Below are 26,775 nucleotides of genomic sequence, written 5' to 3'. Positions count from 1 at the left end.
GCTCCTGGCACACGTCTAGCTGGTTTCTTTGTCTTCTATTCAGACTAATCTAGTCTTAAGCCTTGCTTTTTCCAGTTCTACTGTAGTCAAATGACAAGTATTCCTACCTAGAGCCTGGTTAGAGGAAACTGAAGAGCGCTGTCCCGGTTTCTGTAGATGTGACTACAAAGCACCTCAGAGGGGAGAGGACTTTAGCTTACAATCGCAGGTTACAGTTCACCATGGAAGGGAAGTCCCAGAAGGAGGAAGGTGAGCAGTTAGTCACACTGCACGCACAGCGGGGAGCAGAAAGGACTAAGGATGCATGTTTACATGTGCTCAGATATCCTTCTCTGCACTGCAGAGTCCAGGATCCTCTACTTACAGAATGGGACTGCCCACAGTGGGCTGGATCTTCCAGTACCAACTAACATTAGCATCCAAGACAACTCTCCACAGACATACCCACCCGCCAACCTCATGTGGACAACCCCAGGTGACTCACGGTTGTGTCAAGTGGACAGTTAAAACTAACCGTCATGACCTTGAACTTTTTAGTTGTTTGTTTTTGGCTCCTAGGACAGGGTCTTGGTATGGATGCAAGGCAGGTGGCCTCAACCGCATGATCCCTCTGCTTCAGTCTCCACAGGGCCAGCGTTAGTCTTGTGCCACCACACCAGACTGACTAACCTCAAACCGTTTTACAATCGAGAACTTTTAAAGTTTGAAACTGACAATTTACAGCCACTTTCAACCCCAGAAAATGCATAAATGCTTTATCTCCACCTCTCAGCTACATCTCAGTTAGTTAAACTTCGGTAAAAATTGACGATAAAACTGTTTCAACTAACACTTAAAGAGATTTGTTTCAACCCTCATTATATTATTATTTTTCATTCAAAACCTAATTTTTCAGTTAAGAATTACCTGAGACATAATTATTCATTAAACAAACAATTCTGTAAAATAGTACTTCATGGACCAAATCCTAACAGATAGTTTGATTTTTTTTTTTTTTTTTCCTGAATCTTTACAATGGAAAACCGAGAGAGCACACATGTAAGCTAGAGATTCCTCAAGACTGTGGAAGACGAGACTGGGAACAGGAGCCCACCTGGTTGAAGGAGGAGTCACTGTCGGAGCAATTGTCCGTACAGCAGCTGCCGCTCGTGTCCTTCTCCATCTTCCTCTGTCTGTCCTCACTCCGTGTCTCATCGTCTTCAAACTTGTTGATCATCGACTCCACCACCACCATCATGATGGTCTTCAGGGAGTGCATCATGTCCTTATACCTTTAAATCCAATGGACACTCAATAAGAGACCTCGACACTCAAGTACGCTTTCTTTTTTCTATGAAAAGGAAAATTCTTTCAGAACATAATGCTGACAAGGAAAAATCTAAGTTTCCGTTTCATGAAAAGGGCAAAACAGGCTGATGAAATGGAAATAAAGAATCCCCAAAGCATATTATTTCTCACAATTTCTCATCTAGAAATATGAAGTAATGTGATAAAAATCAACGTAATTCTAAGCCAAGCTGTCCCGGTGACATGCGTTCCTGTTACCAGAGACACAATCAAATGTTCACAACACGCTTCCAAAACCCACTTCACGTCTGTCCCTCACCACATTTCTCTCTTCTCACCTCCCTTCCCGTCTTTCTTCATACCCATGGGCCCCCACAGGCCCAATTGAGACCTATGTTTTCTCAGTATCTAAGTAGGAGTTAGGCACTCAGCGTGTGCTTTCAAAGAAAAGCCACAAAACCAATGGTCAGGAGTGGCAGGACACAGATTCCTGAAGTAAGACTAAAAACTGGAAATTTTCTAGATTCCCCTCAGCTCTATAAGTCTAAAATGTCTCCAAGAGAGGAAATATAATTTTTAAAAATTTATAATTTTATTTTTGCTTTATTATTTTGTGTGTATGGGTGTTTTGCATATGAGAAACAGAGAGAGATGTATCTATAAATTCAATGCAGGCCTGGCCTATAAAGAAAGTTTCAGGCCAGTCAGTGCTACATATTGAGACTATGTCTCAAACAAGCAAAGAGCTGTTCTCTCCTTTCACAGCAACTGGATAATAGCTGAACTTTGCCCTCAGCATCTTTTGTAGTTAGGTGTGTTCACATGCGCATCATGATTTCTCTATTCCTTTTAAATTTACAATTTGGTGACTTAGGTGGATGTAGTGAGGTCTGCATGTAATCCCAGTCCTCTACGTGGAGACAGGAAGATTTAGTTCAAGTCTGCTTCAAGAGAAGAAAGTAGAAAGAAGGAAGAAGAGAAGGAGGATGGAAAAAAGAGGGAGGAAGGACAGACAAGGAGGAAACGTGGTAAGACAGACAGACAATTTGGCAATTTAATGAAAAAGTATGAAATGTACAACATGAAGATTATTTCATCCACTGAATATATGAAATTTCCACTTGGACATAAATGTTTCTAACAGGCATTTTATTAAAAGGCTCCCATGAATTCTTCTGTAAGAACTACCATGAAAATGGTCAGAAGGGAAAAAGGGGTAATGATCTTTTAAAAACCTAAGTAGCTGATCATCAATATCAAGGGTTAAACTGACTGGAATGCAACATCTGCCACTGCAGCTTTTAGAAAGCAAAGGGAAGCAGATAAAGACTATAGATACCATCTACACATTCCTATAATGCTTCAAGAAATATTCAAATAAAGGCCAGGAAAGTAAAAAGCTTCAAGAAAAGAAAATAGCAATGGAATCTGCCCACGTGCTTCCAAACTCACTGAATAACACAAGAGACCTGAAAGGAAGCTCTTCCATGTGCCGGTATTAAATAAATAAACATCAAAACGTTTAATTAGTGAAATGGCTTATAATTATCACAATAGAAATGTACTGTGGCCACATGAGCTCTAAGTAACTTTTTCAAGGACCACAAAAAAATTACTTCTACGAAAATAATACTCTGTACAACTTAGAGTCTATCATCTATAGCTCAAAAGGGCACAAGACATCATTCATTAAGTAGTTTCAAGTCTTTGTGAAGTAATGATTACTGTTTTAAATTTTATGTATGGATGAACTAAAGGACAGCGGAGTTAAATAGCTTACCCAGACATGTTTTTAAATAATTTCCTAACAAGATCATCTAAAACTCAGTACTTATCACTAAAATACTCCCATTATCTGATTAAGTTTAGTATTCTTGTTGGAATAAGCTGCTAGACACAAACCACTAGGTATTAAAGTATTGTCCAAAGAGGGACAGAATTCCTGTATTTTTCTATAAAATAAGAAATAAGACATTTTAGCCAGGCATAGTGGTACATGTCTGTAATCCCAGCACTCAGGAGGCAGTGGATCTTTGTGAGTACAAAGCCAGCCTAGTCTACAAAAAGAGTTCCAGGCCAGCCAGAGCTGTTACACAGAGAAGCCTTATCTTGAAAAACCAAAAATTAAAAAAAAAGAAAGAAATTTTAACTTTATTGACTCTACTCCCTATGTTAGTGGTTTGAACTAGCTATTTATATCTATATACTGCCATTTCATTCCAATAAATAACACTTGTCACAAGAGAAACAGAACTCCTGCCCAGACTAAATTTTTTAAGCTTAGTTTAAAAATAAATTAGAATTAATGCTCTATAATACAACAGATAATAAATACTCAAGCATAAATTCCAATATCTCTAATACTGGGGTTGGCAGAATACTATCTGTGGTGGTGTTTTAAAACAGAATGGCCCCCATGGGCTCATGTATTGAATTCCTTGGTCCCTACCTGGTGGAATTTTTCACAGCAAAAGAAAAGTAATTAAGATATTTAATTGACCTAAATTGACTTTCCACTAAATAAAATTTTACTGAAACACATGCACATTCTTTCTACTATATATTATTTATGGTTGCTTTTATATTGTTGATAAATATACAGTTAGTAAAACCTAAAGTGCTTACTGTATGCCCCTTTATAAGAACATCTGCCAACCCCTGCCACAAGGGATGATGGAGTAACACAGTGAAGGGTACCTGCGACCCTGGAGAACAGTGAACAGCCTCACCCACCCATACATCACCTGTGTGCTCCTGGGGAACGCAGGTGCGTTTTAGTATAGCTATTCATTATATATTTTGCCTAATATATCTCTTCCTTAATATTTCCATACAGCCCTTTGCATACATCATAGCATTTAGCACACAGAATTGAAACTGTTTAGTTTCCATTTCAGAGCAGTGTCAAGCTCCTCTCTGTACACTATGGATATGTGAAGGGTAGAAAACATCGCATTCCTCTTCACAGTACACCATACTGTAGTTGCTCGTTCAATGTATGAAGAGGATTTGACATATAAAGAAAAAAAAAAGAGTTATTACTAAAGACACAGTCACTTTCAGTCTGCTTTCCTCAAATGAAATTTGAGCCTGCGCACATTAACAAAAAAGAGAAGTATATCTCATAAGTTTGGAGGATCACAAGCTGGCACCAGTTTCTGCCCAGCTCTGGTCCAGACCTCATGGTAAAGGGCACACAAACAACAAGATTGCTTGAGAAAAGGATAACATGACAAGAGCAGAAGCCAGCGGGTAGGGAGGGGACTGTTGCTTTTTATAACATCTCTGTCTAGCTTTTTCTCTATGGCGAGCATGCATGCTTGCTCTCGCTCACTAAAACTCAGTAGGGTTAAGAACCGCCTTAATCCCCTGAGACTCCATCTTCAGTGACCTAATTGTCTTGTATTTAGCCTCTCTTCAGGGATCTACCACCTCTAATTCTGCCACACTGGGAACCAAGCTCCTAACGCTGTTTGAGAATAAACAACATTCCAGGGATTGTAATTTGTAACATAGAACTGACTGTAGTGGCAAATAAAATACTTTAATTTCATTAACAAGTATCTATTTAGCATCTATAGTAAACAAGGCACTTTCAAGGTATTAAGATACAGAAATAGAAAAAAAATTAGATAAAAAATTTATCTTTGTAGGCCAGGTGGCGGTGGCGCATGCCTTTAATTCCAGCACTCAGGAGGAAGAGCCAGGCGGATCACTGTGAGTTCGAGACCAGCCTGGTCTACAGAGCAAGATCCAGTACAGGCACCAAAACTACACAGAGAAACCCTGTCTCAAAAAAAAAAAAAAAGAAAAAAAATTATCTTTGTAGATCACCCATCCTATCAAGGAATAAGAGGAAGAGGGGAAGGTTATTGGTTTGTGCAGAACAGAGAAGAAAATGTCTTAAAAGGAAGACTGTGAACTAAGAGGCTCCCAAATTGTACGTTAAGTCATAAAAACTAAGGAAAAGGCACTCTACAGGAATCCAACATGAGGACATTCCTGAGAGATGTGCCCACTTGACTGTTTAATAAAGAGCAAGACCAGCGCAGTGGGAGAAGTGTGGGAAGGAAGGTGGCAAACAGGTCAGGAGAGTGTACGGACAGCTCACGGCCAGCCTTGTGGACTGCACACAGAGCCCCGGGTTCGCTCTGTAGAATGTGAGGGACATGGCTTGGGAGTACAGTCAGGAAATCCCAAGGAAGTATTGGTGTGGAAAGAGCAGCAGAAACGGGAGGGCAGCGTGCTCCTCACACACACCTAGCCTGCACAAGTCTGCGATCCAAGGGAACTAGCAGAAAAGGACTTATAACCTCCCCTCCCCCACACACCAGAGACCCCAGAACACTGAGGCTGCAGAGACCAAGGGGTCCACCTCCCCCTTCCCCACACAGCACCATGTGGAAGCTGCCACAGCCAGAGGGATCTGAGACCCTCACCCATCAGATCAGTGCAGGTGTGCCAACAAGTCACTCTTCTTATTTCTTATTCTGTGTTACTTAACTTCCACTTTTGTATACGCCTTGTGATGGTTTTGCTTTTGCTTGTATAGTGCTCTGTTAAGTTGGGGGACACCTGCTTATGTCTCTCTACCCGGCTTACCGTTCAGATACATCTCCCAAACTCCCACACACATTGCTGCCTCTTTTCTTCTTTCTCCACCCTTATCCATTTCTCTTTTTACTTCTTAACCATAACCTCCCACAGCTTTAATAATCTCTAAAATCTGTGGACTCTACCAGTATCCCATCCTTCCCTTCCTACCCATTTTACCCACCTCAATGTTTTTCTTTTCAAAAGAAATCCAAGACTTAAACCTTGTCTTTATATATCCCACTTCCCTCCCAATCCTAACCTTACTAACTAAAATCTTCGTAGACTCCACACTGTCTGTCCCTGGGTGTTTACAGAAGACAGTATGGAAGTACAGAAGACAAGGGGAGCCTAGTACTAATCGCCCAGCACAAGATTCCTACAGTGGTAATACCAAGCAGTTATGGTTGTTACTGCAGTTACTGTCCTACTCAAAGAAAAACATAGAGTTTTGATCAGACACCCTGAGTTCCTGTGCTGAGCAACTGTATTCCAAACTACACACTCAATTCTGCCACATACAAGTCAAATACTTCAATGGACAGGAGTATCACTGATGCAAAAAAATAAACCATCCTCAGAACTAATAGCAGATGGCATTAACAGCACCGTGTGGAAGCTGCCACAGCCAGAGGGATCTGAGACCCTCACCCATCAGATCAGTGTAGGTGTGCCAGCAATCCATTCTTTTTATTTCTTATTCTGTGTTACTTAACTTCCACTTTTGTATACGCCTTGTGATGGTTTTGCTTTTGCTTGTATAGTGCTCTGTTAAGTTTGGGGACTCCTGCTATGTCTCTCCATCCAGTTTACCAGCGCAGTAACGTAAGAAACACAAAGCAGGACAAGATGACTCTCCCAAAAATCACTAAGACTGCAGTGATGGCATCTGGTGAGAAAAACAGGAAGTCACAGGCAGAAACTCAGAGGAATGATCATAAACACAGATGTGAATATGTGTGTATTCAAAGAAGAAAATGAGCTTCTCGTTGAGAATACAACCAGCTGGATGAAATACAGCAGGTACTGCAAGATATGAAAGAGCAATTCCATAGAGATAGAAATACTGAATAAAGAGGATATCGGAAATGCTAGAAATGGAAAACACGGTAAATCAAATAGAAAGCTCTGTGGAAAGTCCCCCAAATAGGATAGATCAAGGAGAGAACACAGTAACGGAACGAGAACACAAAGTTGGGGAACTGCAGCAGCAAACAAGGAAAAGAATAAAACAGTGAGTCCAGGTGAGAACCCCAAGATATACACGACACTCTAAGATGCCAATCCAGGAAGACACGGGAGGTATTGAGGACACCACACAGACAAGACCAGAAAAGAACCTCTCATCATCATCACATTATAGTTACACTAAATATACAGAACACAGAGAGTACACAGGAAGCAACAGGAGAAAAACACCAAATCATGTACAAAGACGAGCCCATCGGAACAACAGCGGATTATTCAACTAAAGCTTTAAATCCAGAAGAGCCTGGACAGATGTCACGTTCTCAAAGACAACTGCCAGTCCAGACTACTGTCCCTCTAAAGCTATTTGTCATAAAAATCAGGAGCATCTACTTGCTGCCTCTGAGAACACCAGCTCACCATAAAGGTGAAAAGATGGGAAAAAGTGTATCAAGGAAATGGGCCTAGGAAACAAGCGAATGTCACCACTCTAACGTCTGATGCAGCAGACATCAAACCCAAACTAATGCAGATGAGCACGTCATTTCATAACGATAACCTTAAACATCCATTCCCAGAACAGAGATGCCTTCAGTTTCATAAAATAAACATTGTTAGATGCAAAGTCACATTAGTGACAGGTGACTTCAATAGCCCACTCTCACCAACTGACAATTCCTCCCTAGAGCAACAACAACCACCACAACAACAGAAACAGACAAATTAGATGACATCATAGATAAAATGGAGCTAACAGATATCTTCAGACACTCAATGCAAATGCTGCAGAACATGCATTCTTCTCGGCAGGCAATGGAAATTTTTCAAGAATAGATCATATGATAGGACACAAAGCAAGTCTCAATAAAGACAGGAAAACTGAAACCATTCCTTGTGTTTTCTCTCTGATCACAATGGAATATAAATACAAGTCAACAGCAATAAAAACCCTAGAACATGCCAAGGGGTGGTAGCATACGCCTTTAATCCCAGTATTTGGGAGGCAGAGACAGGCAGATCTCTGTGAGATTGAGGCCAGCCTCGTCTACAGAGCGAGTTCCAGAACAGCCAGGACTATTATATAGAGAAACTTTGTCTCTGTAACCACCACCCCCAAAAAAAAAAACCCAACCCTAGAACATATATGAACTCAGAGAGATAATACAATACAATACACCACAGAATGATGAATGAGCATTAAAGAAATCAAGAAAGAAGTAAAAACTTCCTAGAATCAAATGAAAATGAATACAAAGCACAACAAAATCTATACAACACAATTAAAGCAGTCCTAAGACAGAGGTATATAGTTCTAAGTACCTAAATTAATAAATCAGAGAGATCTCAGATAAATGAATTATGTACTTTACAAACAAAAAACAAAGAACGAGTCACACCCGAAATCAGTAGATAGAAATAAATCATTAAGATCAGGGGAGAGAAGTACTCACCAACCCCTAACCCTGGCTAAACAACTACTGACAGCTGGTGGCTTCTGGGAGAAAAGCAGCTTTCTTTAAAGCTGTGACCCCAGGTAGGTCCACCATGCTCTAGTAGATGGTCCCACATCCATATATGGGTGGCACTAATTGTACTCAATGGGGTCATGAAACAAACAACAGGACCAGAAGTTAAGCCTGGAAGGATGAGGGGGGTGGATCTAGGATGAGTCAGGCACAGAAGTGGGGGTAAATATGATCAAAATCCATCACGCACATAGGAAATTCTCAAGCAGTAAATGAACACGTGTTCTTAAAAGACCAGGGCAGAAATTAATAAAGTTAATGAAGAGTTGTTTCTTTGAAAAGATATACAAGACTGACAAACCCTTAACAAAAATAAAGAAAGAGAAGACCCAAATTATTAGGTCTTACCTTGAAAACATCATCTACTAAAACTGGAAAAAATCTAAAAAAAGTAGGTAAGTTTCTAAATGCATGTGACCTACAAAATTAAGCCAAGATGAGGTAAACAATTGAAAGAGTTCTGCAACAAGCAGTGAGGTTGAGACAGTAATTAAAAATGCCCCAACTGAAGAAAAGTTCAGGCCCAGCTGGACTGATTCACTGATTCACTGATGAATTTCATAAAACCTTTGAAGAAGAACACCACTGCTTCTCAAACCATTCCATAGACTAGAAAAGGTGGGAACACTACCAAACTTTTTTTTACAAAGCTTACACATTGAAGAAAGGACAACATCTTCAAATGGGGCTGGAAAATTGAATTCCTCCATTTAGAAGAAACTACATACATATAAATGCATATATATATGTATATGTATATGTGTGTGTGTGTATATATATATATATGTGTGTGATATATATATATATATATATATATATGTGCACAAAAGTCAACTACAAATAGATCAAGGACCTCAACAAAAGACCTGATTCTCTGAAACTGCTAGAGGGAAATGTACTTCAAGATATATACAGAGGCAAGGATTTTCTGAATAGGACTTGAATCACTCAGAAAATAAGGCCAGTATCTACATCTAAGGTTTCATGAAATGTAAAGGACAGGAAATTGCCAATTAAGAGACAGCCTACATAATGGGAGAAATCTGTCAGCTATATATCCTACAGAGGATTAGTATCTAGAATATAAAAAGAATTCAACAAACTAAACATCAAAACAAACAAGTAGTCCAAAAAGAAAAAAAATCAGTCATGAACCCAAACAGAGTTCTCAAAAGAAAAAAAAAACACAAATGTCTAATAAATACTTTAAAATGTTCAACATTGCTAGCTACCGGGGAAATGTAAAGTAATGCTACTCTGAAATTCCATCTCAGCCCTTTCAGAACAGCTATCATCAAGAAATCAAATGACAACAAATGCTGGTGAGGATGCGGGCGAAGAGGAACCTTGATCCACCTTGCCCACCATTAGCAGGAATGCAAACTGGTGCACCCACTACGGAAATCAGTGTAAAAATCTTCAAAAACCTAAAAATAGAACTACCATAGGCTGCAGCCATGCAACTTCTGGGCATATACCCAAGAGACTCTCTATCCTATTGCAGAGATATTTGTGCATCCATATTCACTGCTGCTATATTCACAATAGCTAGGAAATGGACTCAGCCTAGATGTCTAACAATTGATGAGTGGATAATGAAACTATGATACCTATATACAATGGATTTTTATTCATCTATAAAGAAAAAGAGAATTTTTGGGAAAATGGAACTGGGAAATACTCCATTAAGTGGCGTTTCTCAAACCAACAAGAAAAGCACCACGTGTTCTATCGTATGTGCATCCTAAGTTTTCATTTTTAGAACTGAGATCTTGATTTGGGGTGTCTCCAGAGGTCAGGAAGTTAGAGAGAGTCTGGGAGAAAGGGAAATTAGAGGGCTGGCAGGGTGAGGAGATACATATATTATAAAATACAAATGTAATTATTATGTCATACTCACTCTTTCGACTCCTGGGTTCTCTTGGTAACATGCTGTACCACAGTGTCATAACCAGATTCCTCACCCTGATTCTGATCAGATGTGCACTTTTCCATTTCTTCTTCAATCATAGATCCCAACGTGTTACATATGTGCTGTCTAAGGTATTTCACAAATTCATAGCTGAAACAAACGTAGAAATAAAACATAGTAAATATCAGTCTCACTTATGAACAAGATGCAAGGAATGTAGCACACAAAGGCCTGTAACATGCAAAGATTTCTTGCCTTGTTATTAAGAAAATAAGTAACAAATGGTAGCAAGAAGTCTCCAGTCCTTGAATCTATCTTATTCATTGGGGGAGTTAAGGCAGGGGAGCAGGGTTCCTGTATGTAGCTCAGGCTGGCCTCTAACTCAAAATCCTTCTGCATCAGCCTCCTCCATCCTGGGATTACAGGTGTAAACCACCATGCCAGCAAGTTCTGTATCTCAGACTGACCAATCCTCCTGCTTAAGGAAATACCTGACCAACTGACCTTGGTACAATCCAGCCACATTACTGAATGGAAGTGAGAATCCTAACGTAGAAACAGTTTACTGCATGGTATTTCCTTATGCTTTTATATTTTTCTTGCAAAATAGGTCATATTCATACATACATACATTGTATATACACTGTTACTTTAAAGATAAATTGAAAAAATTTTAAACTTCCTTTCAGTGATAGCAGAAACATTTTTTTTAACATATTCTCCTCCAGCTGAGGGTAGAGCCCAATTTTAAAAACAAAAAAAAAAAAGGTAGATAAAGAAATAAAAGTCCTAAAAGATACACATCTGAATCTCACAGAGTATTCTTTGCTCATAAGGAAGGATACCTGGAAGTAATCACATCCCTAAGCAGCTCAAGGTACACTGCAATAATCCTCATTGTTTCCTGACTAATGAAAGCCTTTGTGCTTGCATGGGAAAATGTTACTAAACTAAGGAAAGACATTCACCTTTCCACTCTTCCTTCTCCAGTGTTATTACCTACACTTCCCAGGAAAACCCAGTGATTGTTTTTCCATGGTGAACTTGTGACTTTCTCAGAACATTGATACAAAACCACAGAAAACCAAAAACTATATTTTATAATGTCATATATCATATTTATATGCTAAGGACATAAAGTATGTATTCTCTCCCTGTCCCCTTCTACAGGCCTCAAGTATTTTCTGCCATATTAAAGGAAGGGAGGAGAACATGGAACTTCCAGAAAACTACATACAGCTTAGAGAAGGGGCTGCTGAAGAACGGGATAGGCTGGCATCTCTACGTGTCAAATCTCTGGGATGGTATTGTCTATATTAGTTTCTCCTCCAATGACCACACTGTCTCCCACTTTGGTTTATTATACCTGAAATTACATTATTTACTGACTCAACTGTCTCTGGCACCATCTTCTTATAAAAATGCTCATAATCCAGAAACTCATATCCCATATAAGCTTTTTAAAATGTGGAATGATAAAAGGGAGAGATAATTGCAGACCTTAGAAATATCAAGGTAACAGCATGTTAATGAAAATCTTTATGTAAATTAGTTTGAAAATCTAGATAAAATTGAAAAATTCCCAAAATATGATACTAAAAATACTGACTTACTATTTTTAAAGCACAAATGTGCCAGGTGTGGTGGTGTGCACCTACCATCTCAGCACCCCAGAGGCCAAGACAGGTGGAGCTCTGTGAGTTCTAAACCAGCCTTGTCTACAGAGCAAGTTCCAGGCCAGTCAGAGCTACGTAGTGAGATCTTTTCAAAAAGAAAAACAAACAAAAACCAAGCAAATGGATATTAATAAATTCCACTTTTATTAGAGAAGATGCCAAATTTTCTATATTGTGATTTTTTTCTCTTTTCTTTTTTTTTTTCCTTAAATTTTTCAAGACAGGGTTTCTCTCTGTGTAACAGTCCTAGCTGTCCTGGAACTCCCTTTGTGGACCAGGCCCGCCTCAAACTCAGAGATTTGTCTGCCTCTGCCTCCGAAGAGCTGCGATTAAAAGCGTGTGCCACCACCGCCCGGCTATATTGTGATTTTTAAATAATAAACCTATAACAAAAAGAACTGATTCCAAGTATATCTAAAGAATAATAGTATTGTCCAATAACTGAGATTAGCAGCAACATAATATGGAAATAAGCAAAGATAAAGGAAGCCATAAGCACAACCGTAAAATGTAAAAAATCAAGCTGGGCAGGGTGGCACACGCTCCCATCACTTGGGATGCTGAAATAGAACAGTAACTTTCAGGCTAGCCTAGGCGACACGGCAAGCAGGCCTCAAAAATTAGTATTCAATTAGAAACTCTACAGCGATTCTTTCTACATCTTTCAAAGATCCCCTCGAGAACCTGAGGAAATCGGAAAGGACAACCCAGAATACAAGTAAACAAATAACACGAAAGGCCTGAAGGAACCCCTAACGCCCACTTTCAGACAAACTGAACTTCAAGTTATCCAAAAGTCAATAAAAGCACCATAAAGTGCCTCCTATCATACATGAGACCCTGGGTTCCATTCCCAAGCACCAGAATGAATCAAGCAGATAAGCAGACAAAAGTGACATCACAAGAAAAATGGCTGTGAGACCAAATGAAATGCAAACACTGCGTTTAAAAAAAAAAAAAAAAACCTACAACTAATCATAACCCGGGGGCCAGGAGATACTTCGAAACTGAGAAACTTAACTGGGTAAATGAACAAACTCCAAAGCAATGCACAGATCTCTAAAGATCTTCAAGTCTAAGGTGCGTTTATATTTTTAAAGGCCATCCTGGTAGTGCCTGACAACTTCCTTTCTCCGTTTCTTCTCCAAGCTGGGCATCCTGCCTCTTGTCAAGGGATCCAGGGCATTTTGCATGGGCGCCCTACCTCTTCACAGGCACCCAGACCTGCTTCAGTATGGCAGCCCCTGGCAGTGTTGAGTGGCTGACTGCAGCACGTGGTGAAGTAACAGACCAGCACACAGGGATCTTGGGGGTCACTACTATGTAAAGTGAAAGGAATCCCTTCTAAAAGTTAAGATTGTTCTTTTAAGAACATGAATGGTTTACAACTGTTGTTCTTAAGCCGCTGTGAGAGCAAAGAAATGCAGGCAGAAGAGGCTCTGGAAAAGCAGTTTTAAAAAAATAAAGAAAAAAATTAATTCGGCACTGGGACCAATGATAGAAAAACCGAACCACTAATGACTGACTTTAACAAGAATCAAATGAATCTCTTTCAGCGAATCATTTTCACCTTTCCTGGACCAGTGGTTTGTTTGCTTAAGAACTTAAAACGCGACTTTACTTGTGGAAATTTTCGTCAGTTTCCTCCAGCCGCAAGAGGATCTCCTCTGCGCACTCCAAGGAGGGAGCGCCGGTGATTTTCTCCTTCACGCTCTGGAACAGCTGCCGGAGCATCGCCTGCAGCATCCCCTCATCCTCGCTGGAGAAATGGGCCATTCTGTGCAGCGGTCAGAGCTCAGCACCCACGGCGGCGGGGTCGCCACCAACACGCACCACTGCGCACGCGCGACCCGGTCCAATCGCGGCCGGCGCGCAGCGTCGTTCCCTAGGAAACCACCGCTAGCGTCCGGGGGCGGGGCCGCGGCTGAGTGGCTTCCTGCAGGGAAAAAAAAAAAAAACCGAGGCTCTGGGTTTGGAGACCCGGAGCAAGCTGAGGCCGGCGTTCAATGCTTGACGGTCGGCGGAACCAGCAAAGCTCAAGCCGCCCCCGACCTGAACGTCAGACACTTCAGGCTCTGCGGGACGAGCCTGACGGGAACGCACCGCTGCGTCTGACGTCAGCCCGCCGACGCGGCGCGGGTTGGGGTGAATCCAGGAGGAGGACCCGTTCCTCTCTGGACCTCGACCTGAGGGTGGGAAGGGGAAAGAGTGGCAAGCGGCAGTCAATAAAAGCCAACGGTGGTGGCGCACGCCTTTAATCCCAGCACTCGGGAGGCAGAGCCAGGCGGATCGCTGTGAGTTCGAGGCCAGCCTGGGCTACCAAGTGAGTTCCAGGAAAGGCGCAAAGCTACACAGAGAAACCCTGTCTCGAAAAACAAAAAAAAAAAAAGCCGAGCAAAGGAAGCCAGACTGTTTTCTTACCGCAGCTAATACCTGTTGAGCGGCTGCAGCTTACCAAGCATCGCCTGCCTGTGAAGATGGCCCTTCCTAAGGTGACAGATAAGAAATTCTGACAGATAACAATTCACTACGGGGCAGTTAAGTGCCTTACTAAAGAAATGCCCCGTGACAGACTGGAAGCAGCTCTCGAACCCTCATCCCTAGCTAAGGAGCTATGGGCAAATGGCTTCTGGGAGCTGGAGAGTCAGTTGTCTTTAAGGGTGTGGCCGTGCTCAAGTGGATGGCCCAACGTCCATGAGACTGACAGCAAAAAAAAAAAAAAAAAAAAGTGGACTCGGTATTTTGTTGTTTGTTTTGATTTTTTAGGTCTGGAGAGGTAGGTTGGTGGTTAAGAGCACTGGCTGCTATTCCAGAGGACCCGGGTTCAATTGCCAGCACCCACATGGTGGCTCACAACCTTCTGTAAGTCCAGTTCCACGAGATCTGATGCCCTGTCTCGCCTCCGTGGGCACTGCACATCTGTGGTTCACAGACATACATGCATGCAAACATTATACACATAAAATAATTTTTACAATCAATATTTTTAAAAGAAGGAAGGGAGTGGGGAGATGGAGTAGTGGGGGTGAATATGATCTTAAGACGTTATACCATGAAATTACAATATGTATAAAAGAAAGGGATAGTGGTGGAAGTTGCTGTGGAAACCTAAAATTCTGTTCATAATCTAGTAGGGAGTTCAAAAGAAACAGAACATCATCGGACATGAAAAGTACGGGAGTTTGAGCATGTTTATTATTCAGATGCCAAGAGCTACAGAACAACCCAACTGATGAATGTTTTGAGGTCAATAAACTTCTCAAACCCAGCCATATATTCTCTCCTCATACCAGATACACTTCTCAGGTTAGCCAGATTCAATAATTCTCCTGCCCATGCTAGTGCTTCCAGGAAAACAGACATTTCTTTCCAGCTTTGGCAGTATATTTAGTCAGAAAATAAATTTCTTTGTTTTCTTTTTTAGGTTCTTTGTTTGCTTTTTAGTATAAAAATTAGCTTTCATCTTTTTTATTCTTGAACCATTTCATACATGTATACACTGATTTCCATCCCCATTCCCTTTTATCTGCACTCTCACCCACTGAAACCCTTCTACCCAACAAACTCCCTCCGATTCTGATGACTTTTGGTTTCCCATTGACCCACTGAGTTTACTTACAGTTGCCTGTGTGAGCATTTTGGGGGAGGGGTTGTTTACTGAAATATGGGTAATTTATCAGTGGCAATACCACTGAAGAAAATTATACCTCCCCCTTCAGCACCCATTTCCAGCATATAGACTGCCAGTGAGGGGTAGGGCCTCATGACCTCCTAGGCCATGCAGGATAAGACCAGCCAAAGTCCACTTTTGTGCAGGTCTTGTGCAGATAACCACAGCTTCAGTGAGTTCCTAACTACAGTGTCTGTGCTATGTCCTGGATACACTGTCTCAAAGAAATCCTCTCCAACCTTCAGCTCCTGTATTCTCTTTTCACCCACCTCTTCAAGTTATTCCCTAGACCCTCCGAGACTGCAGCTGATCCCTGAGACAGAGCCTACCAGTGCCAATTGGACTAAGAACTTCTCCCTGAGACAGAGAGTCCATCAGCACGTATTGGACCAAGAGCCCCATTAGACCAAGAGCTCCCATTGGACCAAGAGTATCAATCAGACCAAGAGAGTCTCCCTCAGACACAGACGCCATTTGCACCTAGTGGAGGTAGAGATGGGTAGATGCCAGTGCAAAAATACAGTCAACAACATAAATATCAATATGGCGTGGTTCTACATCAGTAAGACCTGAACATCCCAACACAGAATAAGCAGAAGAAATCAACCTTAAGAATGACTTTAAGAAAATGATAGAGGCTTTTGAAGAGGAAATGAAATTTTCCCTTAAAGAAATCAAGGAAAAGACAAACAAAAAATTGGAAGAATTCAGTAAATCCCTTAAATAAAGCCAAGTAAAAGCAATTAAACAGGTGAAGGAGACAATTCGAGATTTGAAAACTGAAATAGAGGCAATAAAGAAGATACAAACTGAGGGAATGCTGGAAATGGGAAATCTGAGTAAGTGAACAGGAACTACAGATGCAACCATAACCAATAGAATATAAGAGATAGAAGAGAATCTCTGGCGTTAAAGATACAACAGAGGAAATAGATTCATCAGTCAAAGAAAATACTAAAGCCAAAAAAGTCATAACACAAAACATCCAGGAAATTTGAGACACCATGAAAAGAGCAAACCTAAGAATAAGAAGGAATAGAGGAAGGAGAAGAATACCAACTCAAAGGCACAGCAAATATATTCAACAAAATTATAGAAGAAAACTTTCACAACCTAAAGAAGGAAATGCCTATGAAGATACAAGAGGCTTACAGAATACCAAATAGACTGGATCCAAAAAAAAAAGTCCCCTCACCACATAATAATCAAACCACTACACATACATAATAAAGAAAAAAATATTAAGAGCTGCAAAGGAAAAAGGCCAAGTAACATATAAAAGCTGACCCATCAGAATAACACCTGACTTCTCAATGGATACTCTGAAAGCCAGAAGGTCCTGAGCAGATGTTATGCAGACACAAAGAGACCATGGATGCCAACCCAGACTATTATAACCAGCAAAACTCTCAATCACCATAGACAGAGTAAACCAAATATTCCATGATAAAACCAGATTTAAACAATACTTGTCCACAAATCTAGCCCTACAGAAAACACTAGAAGGAAAAATCCAACCCAAGGAAGTTAGATATACCCATGAAAACACAGGCAATAGCTAATCCCACACCAACAAATACCAAAAAAGGGACACACACAACACTATCACCAAAAATAACAGGAAATAACAATCATTGGTCATTAATATTCATTATAATCAATGACCTTAATTCGCCTATAGAAAAACACAGGCTAACAAAATGGACATGAAAACATGATCCATCTTTCTTCTGGATACAAGAAACACACCTGAAATTCAAAGACAGACACTACCTCAGAGTAAAAGGCTGGGAAAAGACTTTCCAATCAAATGGACTTAAGAAGCAAGCTGATATAGCTATCCTAATATCTAATAAAATTGACTTCAAACTAAAATCAATTGAATGAGATTAGGAAGGACATTTCATATTTATCACAGGGAAAATCCACCAAGATGAAGTCTCAATTCTGAACATTTATGCCCCAAATACAAAGGCACCCACATTTGTAAAAGAAACATTACTAAAGCTTAAACTGCACATCAAACCCCGCACACTAGTAGTGGGAGACTTCAACACCCCACTCTCACCAATGGACAGGTCTGCCAGACAGAAACTTAACAGAGAAATAAGGGAACTAATAGACATTATAACACAAATGAACTTAATAGATATCTACAGAACATTCCACCCTAACAACAACAAAAATATATCTTCTCAGCACCACATGGAACCCTCTCTAAAATTCTCAACAAGCAATTCTGAGCAATTCTTACCAGACACACACACAAAAAAATTGCATTTTATTGGACCTGTGTTTAATTGGACCACCATGGCTTAAAGTTAGATTTCAACAACAACAAAAAATTACAGAAAGCCTACAATCACATGGAAAATGAATAATGGCCAACTGAATCACCAATGGTTCAAAAAAAGAAAAAAAAGATTTCCTAGAATTCAATGAAAATGAATGTACAACATACACCAACTTATGAGACGCTATCAAAGCAGTGCTAAGAGAAAAATTCATGGCACAAAATGCCCAAATAAAGATGGAGAAATCTCACACTAGTGACTCAACAGCACACCTGAAAGCTCTACAACAAAAAGAAGCAAACTCACCCAGGAGGAACAGACACCAGGAAATAATCAAATGGAGGGCTAAAATTAATAAAATAGAAACAAAGATAACAATACAAAGAATCAATGAAAGAAAGAGTTGGTTTTTTTGAGAAAATCAAGATACACAAGCCCTCTCCAAATTACCCAAAAGGCAGAGAGAGAGAGAAGGAGCATCCAAATAAAATCAGAAATGAAAAAGGAGACATAACAGACAATGAGGAAATCCAGAGAATCATCAGACAGTACTTCAAAAACCTGTACTCCACAAAATTGGAAAATCTGAAAGAAATGGAAAATTTTCTGGATAGGTACCACATACCAAAGTTAAATCAAAACCAGAAAAACTGTTTAAATAGACCAATAACCCCTAAGGAAATAGAAACAGTCATTAAAAGTCTCCTAACCAAAAAAAAAAAAAAAAAAAAAAAAAAAAAAAAAAAAAGCCCAGGACCAGAGGGTTTCAGCACAGAATTCTACCAATTTTTCAAAGAAGAGCTAATACCAATACTCTTCAAATTGTTCCACACAATAGAAACAGAACGAACATTACCAAACTCTTTCTTATGAGGCTATAGTTACCCTGATACCCAAACCACACAAAGATGTAACAAAGAAAGAGAATTACATGTAGCTAGGGTTTTCCTGACTGGCCCACAGTCAGGACAAATCTCTGACACCCGCCAGTCCCACAGCCACTCAAACCCGACCAAGTAAACACAGAGACTTATATTGGTTACAAACTGTATGGCCGTGGCAGGCTTCTTGCTAACTGTTCTTACAGCTTAAATTAATCCATTTCCATTAATCTATACCTTGCCACATGGCTCATGGCTTACCGGCATCTTTACATGCTGTTTCTCATCATGGCGGCTGGCAGTGTCTCTCTGACTCAGCCTTCCACTTCCCAGCTCTATTCTCCTTTTTGTCCCACCTATACTTCCTGCCTGGCCACAGGCCAATCAGTGATTTATTTATTGACCAATCAGCAACACATTTGACATACAGACCATCCCACAGCAATTACAGACCAATCTCTCTCATGAACATTGACACAAAAATACTCAATAAAATGTTGGTAAAATGAATCCAAGAATACATCAAAAACATTATCCACCATGACCAAGTAGGCTTCATCCTAGAGATGCAAGGATGGTTCAACATATGAAAGTCAGTCAATGTAATACACCATATAAACAAACAAAGGAAAAAACACATGATCATCTCATTAGATGCTGAAAAAGCCTTTAACAAAATCCAACATTCCTTCATGATAAAGGTCCTAAGGAGATCAGGAATACAAGGAACACCCCTAATCATAATAAAGGCAATTTACAGCAAGCCAACAGCCAACATCAAAATTAATGGAGAGAAACTCAAAGCGATTCCACTAAAATCAGGAACAAGACAAGGCTGTCCGCTCTCCCCATATTTATTCAATATATCACTTGAAGTTCTAGCTAGAGCAATAACACAACAAAAGGAGATCAAAGGGATACAAATTGGAATAGGAAGAAGTCGAAGTATTATTTGCAGACGATATGATAGTATACATACGCTACCCCAAAAACTCTACCAGGGAATTCCTAAAGCTGATAAACACCTTTAGCCAAGTGATTGGATGCAAGATTAACCTAAAAAAATCAATAGCCCTCCTATATACGAATGATAAACAGGCTGAGAAAGAAATTAGAGAATCAACCCCCTTTACAATAGCATCAAATAATATAAAATATCTTGGTGTAATGCTAACAAAGCAAGTGAAAAGCCAGTGTGACAAGAGTTTCAATTCTTTGAAGAAAGAAACTGAAGAAGGTATTAGGAGATCTCTCATACTCATAGATTGGTAGGATTAACATAGTAAAACGGTCAATCTTACCAAAAGCAGCCTACAGATTCAATGCAACCCCCAATAAAACTCCAACACAATTCTTTACAGACCTTGAAAAAACAATATTAAACTTCATATGGAAAAACAAAAAACCCAGGATAGCTAAAACAACCTTATACAATGTAAACAGAGGCAGAGTTTTTCTGTCCCAACTAGCTGTTGCATTTAAATCAACCCATTTCTATTAATCCCTGTATTGCCACATGACCCACGGCTTTACCACTCCTCTAGCTTCTTGCTTCTTGAGCAGCTTCACTGGCATCTCTCCACTTTTCTTCATCTAAGTCCTCAGTTTGACTGTCCCACCTAACTTTATCCTGCCTTGCTGTAGGCCAAACAGCTTTATTATTAACCGATGAGAGTAATACATATTCACAGTGTACAGAAGGATCATCCCACAGCAATAAATTAAAAAAACTTCCAGAGGTATCATCATCCGTGATTTCAAGCCATACTACACAGCTATGGAAATAAAAAAAAAACCCTATGGTATTAGCATAAAAACAAACAGATGGATCAATGGAATAGAATCAGAGACCCAGACATAAATCCACATACCTGTGGATACCTGATTTTCGACAAAGAAGCAATAGTGGATACGTACCTGAACTGTCAGTCTACCGTGACCAGATTGGTGCCTAGCTCAATTGTCATCAGAGAGGTATCATCCAGCAACAGAAGGAAACAGATGCAGACCCACAGCCAAACATTGGGCAGAGGTCAGTCAATCCTTCTGAAGAGGAGGAGAAAGGAATGTAGGAGCCAGAGGGGTCAAGGACACCACAAGAAAACACACAAAATCAACTAACCTGGGTGCGTAGAAGCTCACAGAGACTTGAACCCACAACCAGGGGGCCTGTATAAAACTGACCTGAGCACTCTCCATATATGTGACAGTTGTGTAGCTTGATCCTCTTGTGGGACTCCTAACAGTGGGAACAGGGGCAGTCTTCAACTCTTTTGCTGCCCTTTGGGACCCTATTCCTCATACTGGGTCACTTTGCCCAGCCTTAATACATGGGGAGGTGCTTGGTCTTGGATTTATTTACTTTCTGACTCTGTCTTCCTCTCCTCCCAGTTAGTTGCTCCACCCACCTCCTCTCTATCACCATCCCCAATCCACTCCTCTGTTTCTGTTCAGGGCAGGCCTCCCATGGATATCAACAAAGCATAGCATATCAAGGTAAGGTAGGACTAAGCTCCTCCCCTTGTATTAAGGCTGGACAAAACAACCCAGTGTGAGACATGGGTTCCCAAAAGCCAACCAAAGCATTAGAGATAACCCATGCTCCCAGTGCTAGGAGTCCCACAAGTAGACCAAGCTACACAACTGTCACACATATGTAGAGGGCATGTAGAGCCATGAAGGTTCCCTGGTTGTTGGTTCAGACTCTGTGAGGTCCTATAAGCCCAGGTTAGTTGTTTCTATGGGTTTTCTTGTGATGTCCCTGACCCCTCTGGCTCCTACGATCCTTCCTCCCTCTCTTCAACAGTATTCCTGGAGCTCAGCCTTTCTTTTATAGCCTGGGACCACCTGCCTAGGAACAGTGCTGCCCACACTAGGGTAGGCTCTTCTGCATCAATGTATAATCAACATTATCCAGCATAGACATGCCCAAAAGCAAATCTGACCTAGGAAATTCCTCAGTCAATGCTCCCTCCTCAGATTTGGGCTGTGTCAATAGTTAAAGCTAACCAAGGCCTGCCCATACAGGGTGTTTTCAAACTCTGGCTTCTTTCTGTCTCTTACTTTGCCCTGCAGCATACATGAGATTAGCAGTTTTTGGTCCACTGGGTGCTCCGTACTGTGATGTTATGTCTCACCAGAACAGATGTCCAAAAGTAGAGAGCCAGGTGACCATGGAAAGAAACCTTCAGAACCACGAAACAACATAAACCATTGCTCTTTTTAAATGTTTGTTACAGCAACAAAATGCTAACACAGCTTTATTGCACAATGTGATCAACATAGCTACTAACTGAGTGCTGTACATTTCAGTATGACCAAGAATAAAACTCAGTATCACCACAAAAAGTTAAATATCAAGGTGATAAATAGATAACTCATCTTGAATTAATCATTCTAGGTCCATTCAAAACATATAGCATCACTTTCTAGCCTGTAAATATATGCCACCATAATTAGAAGGAAAAGAAAACCAGTGAAATTTGAATTTAAAAAGGAAGCCCAGAGCTGCTCTTCCTGAGTTAATTCCCAACTCCTACATGGTGGCTCACAACCATCTATAACTGTAGTCTCATGGGATGTGATCCTTTCTTCTAGTGTGGAAATTTACATACAGACAAAAACACCCATATATATAAAGCGCATAAATAAATAAATATTAAAAAAAGAAACCTGTAGTGACGTGATTTTCCTGGCATACTAAATAAAGACACTTGATAAAATTCAGAAGATAGGGCTGGAGAGATGGCTCAGAGGTTAAGAGCACTGACTGCTCTTCCAGAGGTCCTGAGTTCAATTCCCAGCAACCACATGGTGGTGGCTCACAAGCATCTATAATGAGATCTGGTGCCCTCTTCTGGTGTGCAGACATACATACAAACAGAACACTGTATACATAATAAATAAATAAATCTTAAAAAAAATTCAGAAGATAAAAAAATACGTACTTCCCATAACTTACATATTTTTTTCATTCCTGAAATTTTTAGTATAGTTGTGACAACTGTATTTTCATATAAATGGATTTGTATCTGGATTCAGATGTAGATGAATTTCTAAATGGTCTTATTAAATAAAAACATGGAGCCAAATATAGGGATGAAAGCCTTAGGGAGATCAGGGAAATAGTGAGAGCCACCAGCCAACCTTACCTCACCAACTCTGCAACTTCCAAATGCAAGTTACTTCCTTTCTTACCCACGCCTTTATTACCTTGATGTTCTGCCCAATATCATTGGCTATCTTAGCCCAGCTACCTCACTTCTTGTCACTGTCTGTCTGTACAGACCTCCAAGTCTCTATGGTTGGTACTGGGATTAAAGGCATGTGTTACCATGCTTGGCTTGGTTCCCTAGTACGGCCTTGAACACACAGAGACTCTGCCTGATAAGTGATTGGATTAAGAGCTTGTTCTGCCTGACTTCCTATTTACTGAAAATGGCTGGCCTTTTCCCCTTGATCTCCAGGCAAGCTTTATTAAAGCACAAATAAATAAAATGTCACCACATTCAGATATGTGAGAAGATCATTTTAATCTATATGAATGACCAGCAGACTATTAAAAGTAATATAAGAGGGTCTGTGGCTTTAGCTCGGTGGAAGAGTACATCCTTAGCATTGATGAGGTCCTAAAACTGTCTGGGGTGCCACAGAAAAAAACATTTAGGAACCAGAACATTCCTTGGAGTGGGTGAGATTGCCTTGTGTGTATTTCAAGATGCTTAGTATCCCTATCCTACACTGTAGGTGCTGGTCATTGCCTCCTAGCCATCTTAATGACAAAATTTCCTCCCACATTCCAAGTGCCTTCTCAGGAAAAACAAAAACTACACAAAGTGAGAACTATGCTAAAGAATATAACAAAGAGAAAGGACAATAGATCAAAAGGAAGCCTCAGCTACAGTAAGTGTGGGAAGGGTACAATTAGGTAAATCTCAATAAACACCATCTCCACTAAAATAATCATTCTTATCATTTATAAACTATTGGAGGAGAGCAGGCCTCAGACTCACACAGGGACATCTGCCTCTGATGCTTGAGAGCTGGGATTAAAGGCAAGTGCCGCCATGCCTGGCCTGAAGATGTTTTTATACTTTTTATCATTACATTTACTTATGTGTGTACACACAAGCATACCACATCAGAGAATAAGTCCAAGAGCCAGTTCCTTCTTTCTACAAAGTAGGTCCTGGAAACGGAACTGAGGTCATCAAGGCTTGGCAGCAGGCAGCTTTACCTACTGACCTCACTTAGATATTTCAAGATTTACTCATTTATTTACATATTTGTATATCTGTATGTGTGCATTCATGTACTTGGGCATAGAGGAGGCCAGAAAGGGGGTGTCAGGGCCCTCTTCTGTTACTTTCAGCCCATGCCTTTCAGGTAGGGTCTCATCCTGAACTTGGCGGCCACATTGCCAGGCTGCACAGTCAGCATTCTTAGACCTGAATTCTTTGTTTTCCTTTATTCGCACATTGGTAACTCCATGACAGGTAAAAGCACCGTTTCCACTGCATAGCCAACTTGTTTTCTTGGCTAGATTAGAAGCCAGCAAGCTCCAGCACCTTCTATCTCAGTCTGCACTCAAAGCTGAAGTTACAGGCATGGGCTGGTCCCCTAGCCTGTTAAGTATGTGCCAAGATCCCGACTTCAATCCTCACGATTGTACAGCAAACACTCTTAACCACAGAGTCACCTTGCCATCCCCTGGTGTGAACTTTCAGACTTGGTCTCACTCACATCTTTGTATTGCTTTATGTTTCAATCTAGACTGTTTATTAAAATAAAGAGAAGGAGGAAAATATAATAGTTTAAGGAAGGCAGAGGTTTGTTTATGTCTTATGGGTGGGTCCAGATACAGTGAGTCCCAGACTGCTAGAGCAGCCAACCCATCACCATCAGGGAGTTTTTGCCATTGCATCCAAGGTTGCTTCTCCAGCTTCCATCGCTCTACATCTGCCACTTAGCCAAAGCAAACAGCAAAGGCATCATCAGAAGGAGATGTATGTTACTTCTGTTCACATCCTGTTGGCTAATATGTAGTTACATGAACACAAATACCCATAGCTGGAGCCGAGATAAGAGAAGGCCTGGATAAGTGAAGGTGGGAATCCTTGTAAGAAAGAGAGGAAAGGAAGAGTGACTGACTATTGGTGGATACCTAGCAATCGCTGCCACATACCCCTAGTGCGATATCCTAACTTTTCCAGTACAGATTATCGTGAACTGGCTAAATTATTCCTGGCTCAAGGGAGAATACATAAACCAGCCCAGTTATTTTAAGAAATATGAGATTTACAAATTTGCAAAATTTCTAGACACCTAAAAGGAACTTCTAAACTGAACCTCAAGATTTGACAATGCAGGAGAAATGCTACGTTTTCCTACCATGGAGCTATTGATGTATGAGTACAGGGAAGCAAAGAATTCAGGTCTAAGAATGCTGGGATGGGCGGGGAGCCAACATGACTTAGTGGGTAAACGTGCCCGCCTCCAAACCTGACAATCTAAGCTTAATTCCCAGGATCTACATGGTGGAAGGAGAGATCCTGACCGCCACATGCACACTATGGTATATGTGCTATGTGCACCCACAAACATACACACACACACAGAGAGAGAGAGAGAGAGAGAGAGAGAGAGAGAGAGAGAGAGAGAGAGAGAGAGAGAGAGAGAACTTAACAACAAAAAGGAAATCCTCTGTGTCAGTGGTTCTCAACATGTGAGTTTTGACCCCTTTGTGGAGTCAAATGACTATTTCACACGGGTAGCATATCAGATACCTTGCATATCAGATATTTACATTACAATTCATAACAGTAGCAAAATTACAGTTATGAAGTAGCAATGAATATAATTTATGGTTGGGGGTCATCACAACATGAGGAACTGTACTAAAGGGTCACAGCGTTAGGAAGGTTGGGAACCACTACTCTATGGTCAGGATAAGTCTCCAAAAAAATCCCATAAAGTCATTTGTAGGGTACTGAAATAAGACCACCAACTTTGCTGATATTATTTCCAAACTTTTAAGAAGCTGGAGATAAGACTATGGAATGTTGCTAAATATATTTCAGAAGAGTCCCATTTCTTCGATGGCAAACCACCATCTAGATATTAGTCTTTATACTCAAAGATCAGTACTGTGCTCTGTGGTGATATATTGTGTACCCTAATAAACTGGCCTGAAGATCACAGGACAGAGCCAGCCACTAGATTAGACATAGAGTTCAGCATTACAGGTACACACCTGTAATCCTATCACTTGGAAGGCAGAGATCCTTCTGGATCTCTGTGAGTTCAAGGCCACACTGGGCTATATGAGAGTGATCCAGTGCAGGAGAGGAACAGAGCCAGGCAGTGGTGACATATGCTTTGAATCGCAGGAAGTAATATAGTAGGGCAGAGAAAGGTATATAAGGCATGAGAAAACAGAAGCTCACTCTTGAGGCTGAGGATTTCATAGAGGTAAGAGCTAGTGGCTGCTGCTCTGCTTCTCTGATCTGTCAGCTTTCACCCTCATATCTGGCTATGGGGTTTTATTTTTATTAAAAGACCATCTAAGATTCGAACAATAGCTCTTGTCCTTCATCAGAAAAGTTGTTTTGTTTCGTTTTGTTTTGCAGGAGTTAGTTCAGAGATTCACAATGATCACAATGCAGAGAATAAGTGAGAGTGGAGTCCTTGGCCCTAAGCAGACAGCTATATCACCTCCTCCAAGGCTCAGGGAACCTAAAAGATGGATC

General features: G+C 40.6%; 1 protein-coding gene across 3 annotated transcripts in view; it reads right to left on the bottom strand.

The window, feature by feature from the left end:
* Positions 1-14,114, bottom strand: part of Tbc1d32 (TBC1 domain family member 32) — a 228,459-nt gene extending 214,345 nt beyond the window's left edge. The window contains exons 1-3 of one of the 3 annotated variants that reach the window (XM_052751314.1): positions 13,804-14,114; positions 10,495-10,656; positions 1,094-1,271 (exon numbers count right to left, since the gene is read on the bottom strand). In XM_052751314.1, the coding sequence (XP_052607274.1) occupies positions 1,094-1,271; positions 10,495-10,656; positions 13,804-13,958 (495 nt within the window). In that variant the 5' untranslated portion in view covers positions 13,959-14,114. Of the gene's footprint in view, positions 1-1,093; positions 1,272-10,494; positions 10,657-13,752 lie in introns of all 3 variants that reach the window. The other 2 variants (XM_052751315.1, XM_052751316.1) reach the window with 2 other exon arrangements.
* Between the last annotated feature and the right edge of the window lie 12,661 nt (positions 14,115-26,775).

Source organism: Peromyscus californicus, unplaced genomic scaffold (genome assembly GCF_007827085.1).
Source record: "Peromyscus californicus insignis strain IS unplaced genomic scaffold, ASM782708v3 Scaffold_22__1_contigs__length_63687245, whole genome shotgun sequence".
NCBI lineage: Eukaryota > Metazoa > Chordata > Mammalia > Rodentia > Cricetidae > Peromyscus > Peromyscus californicus.
This window is presented reverse-complemented; position numbering and strand designations above follow the sequence as displayed.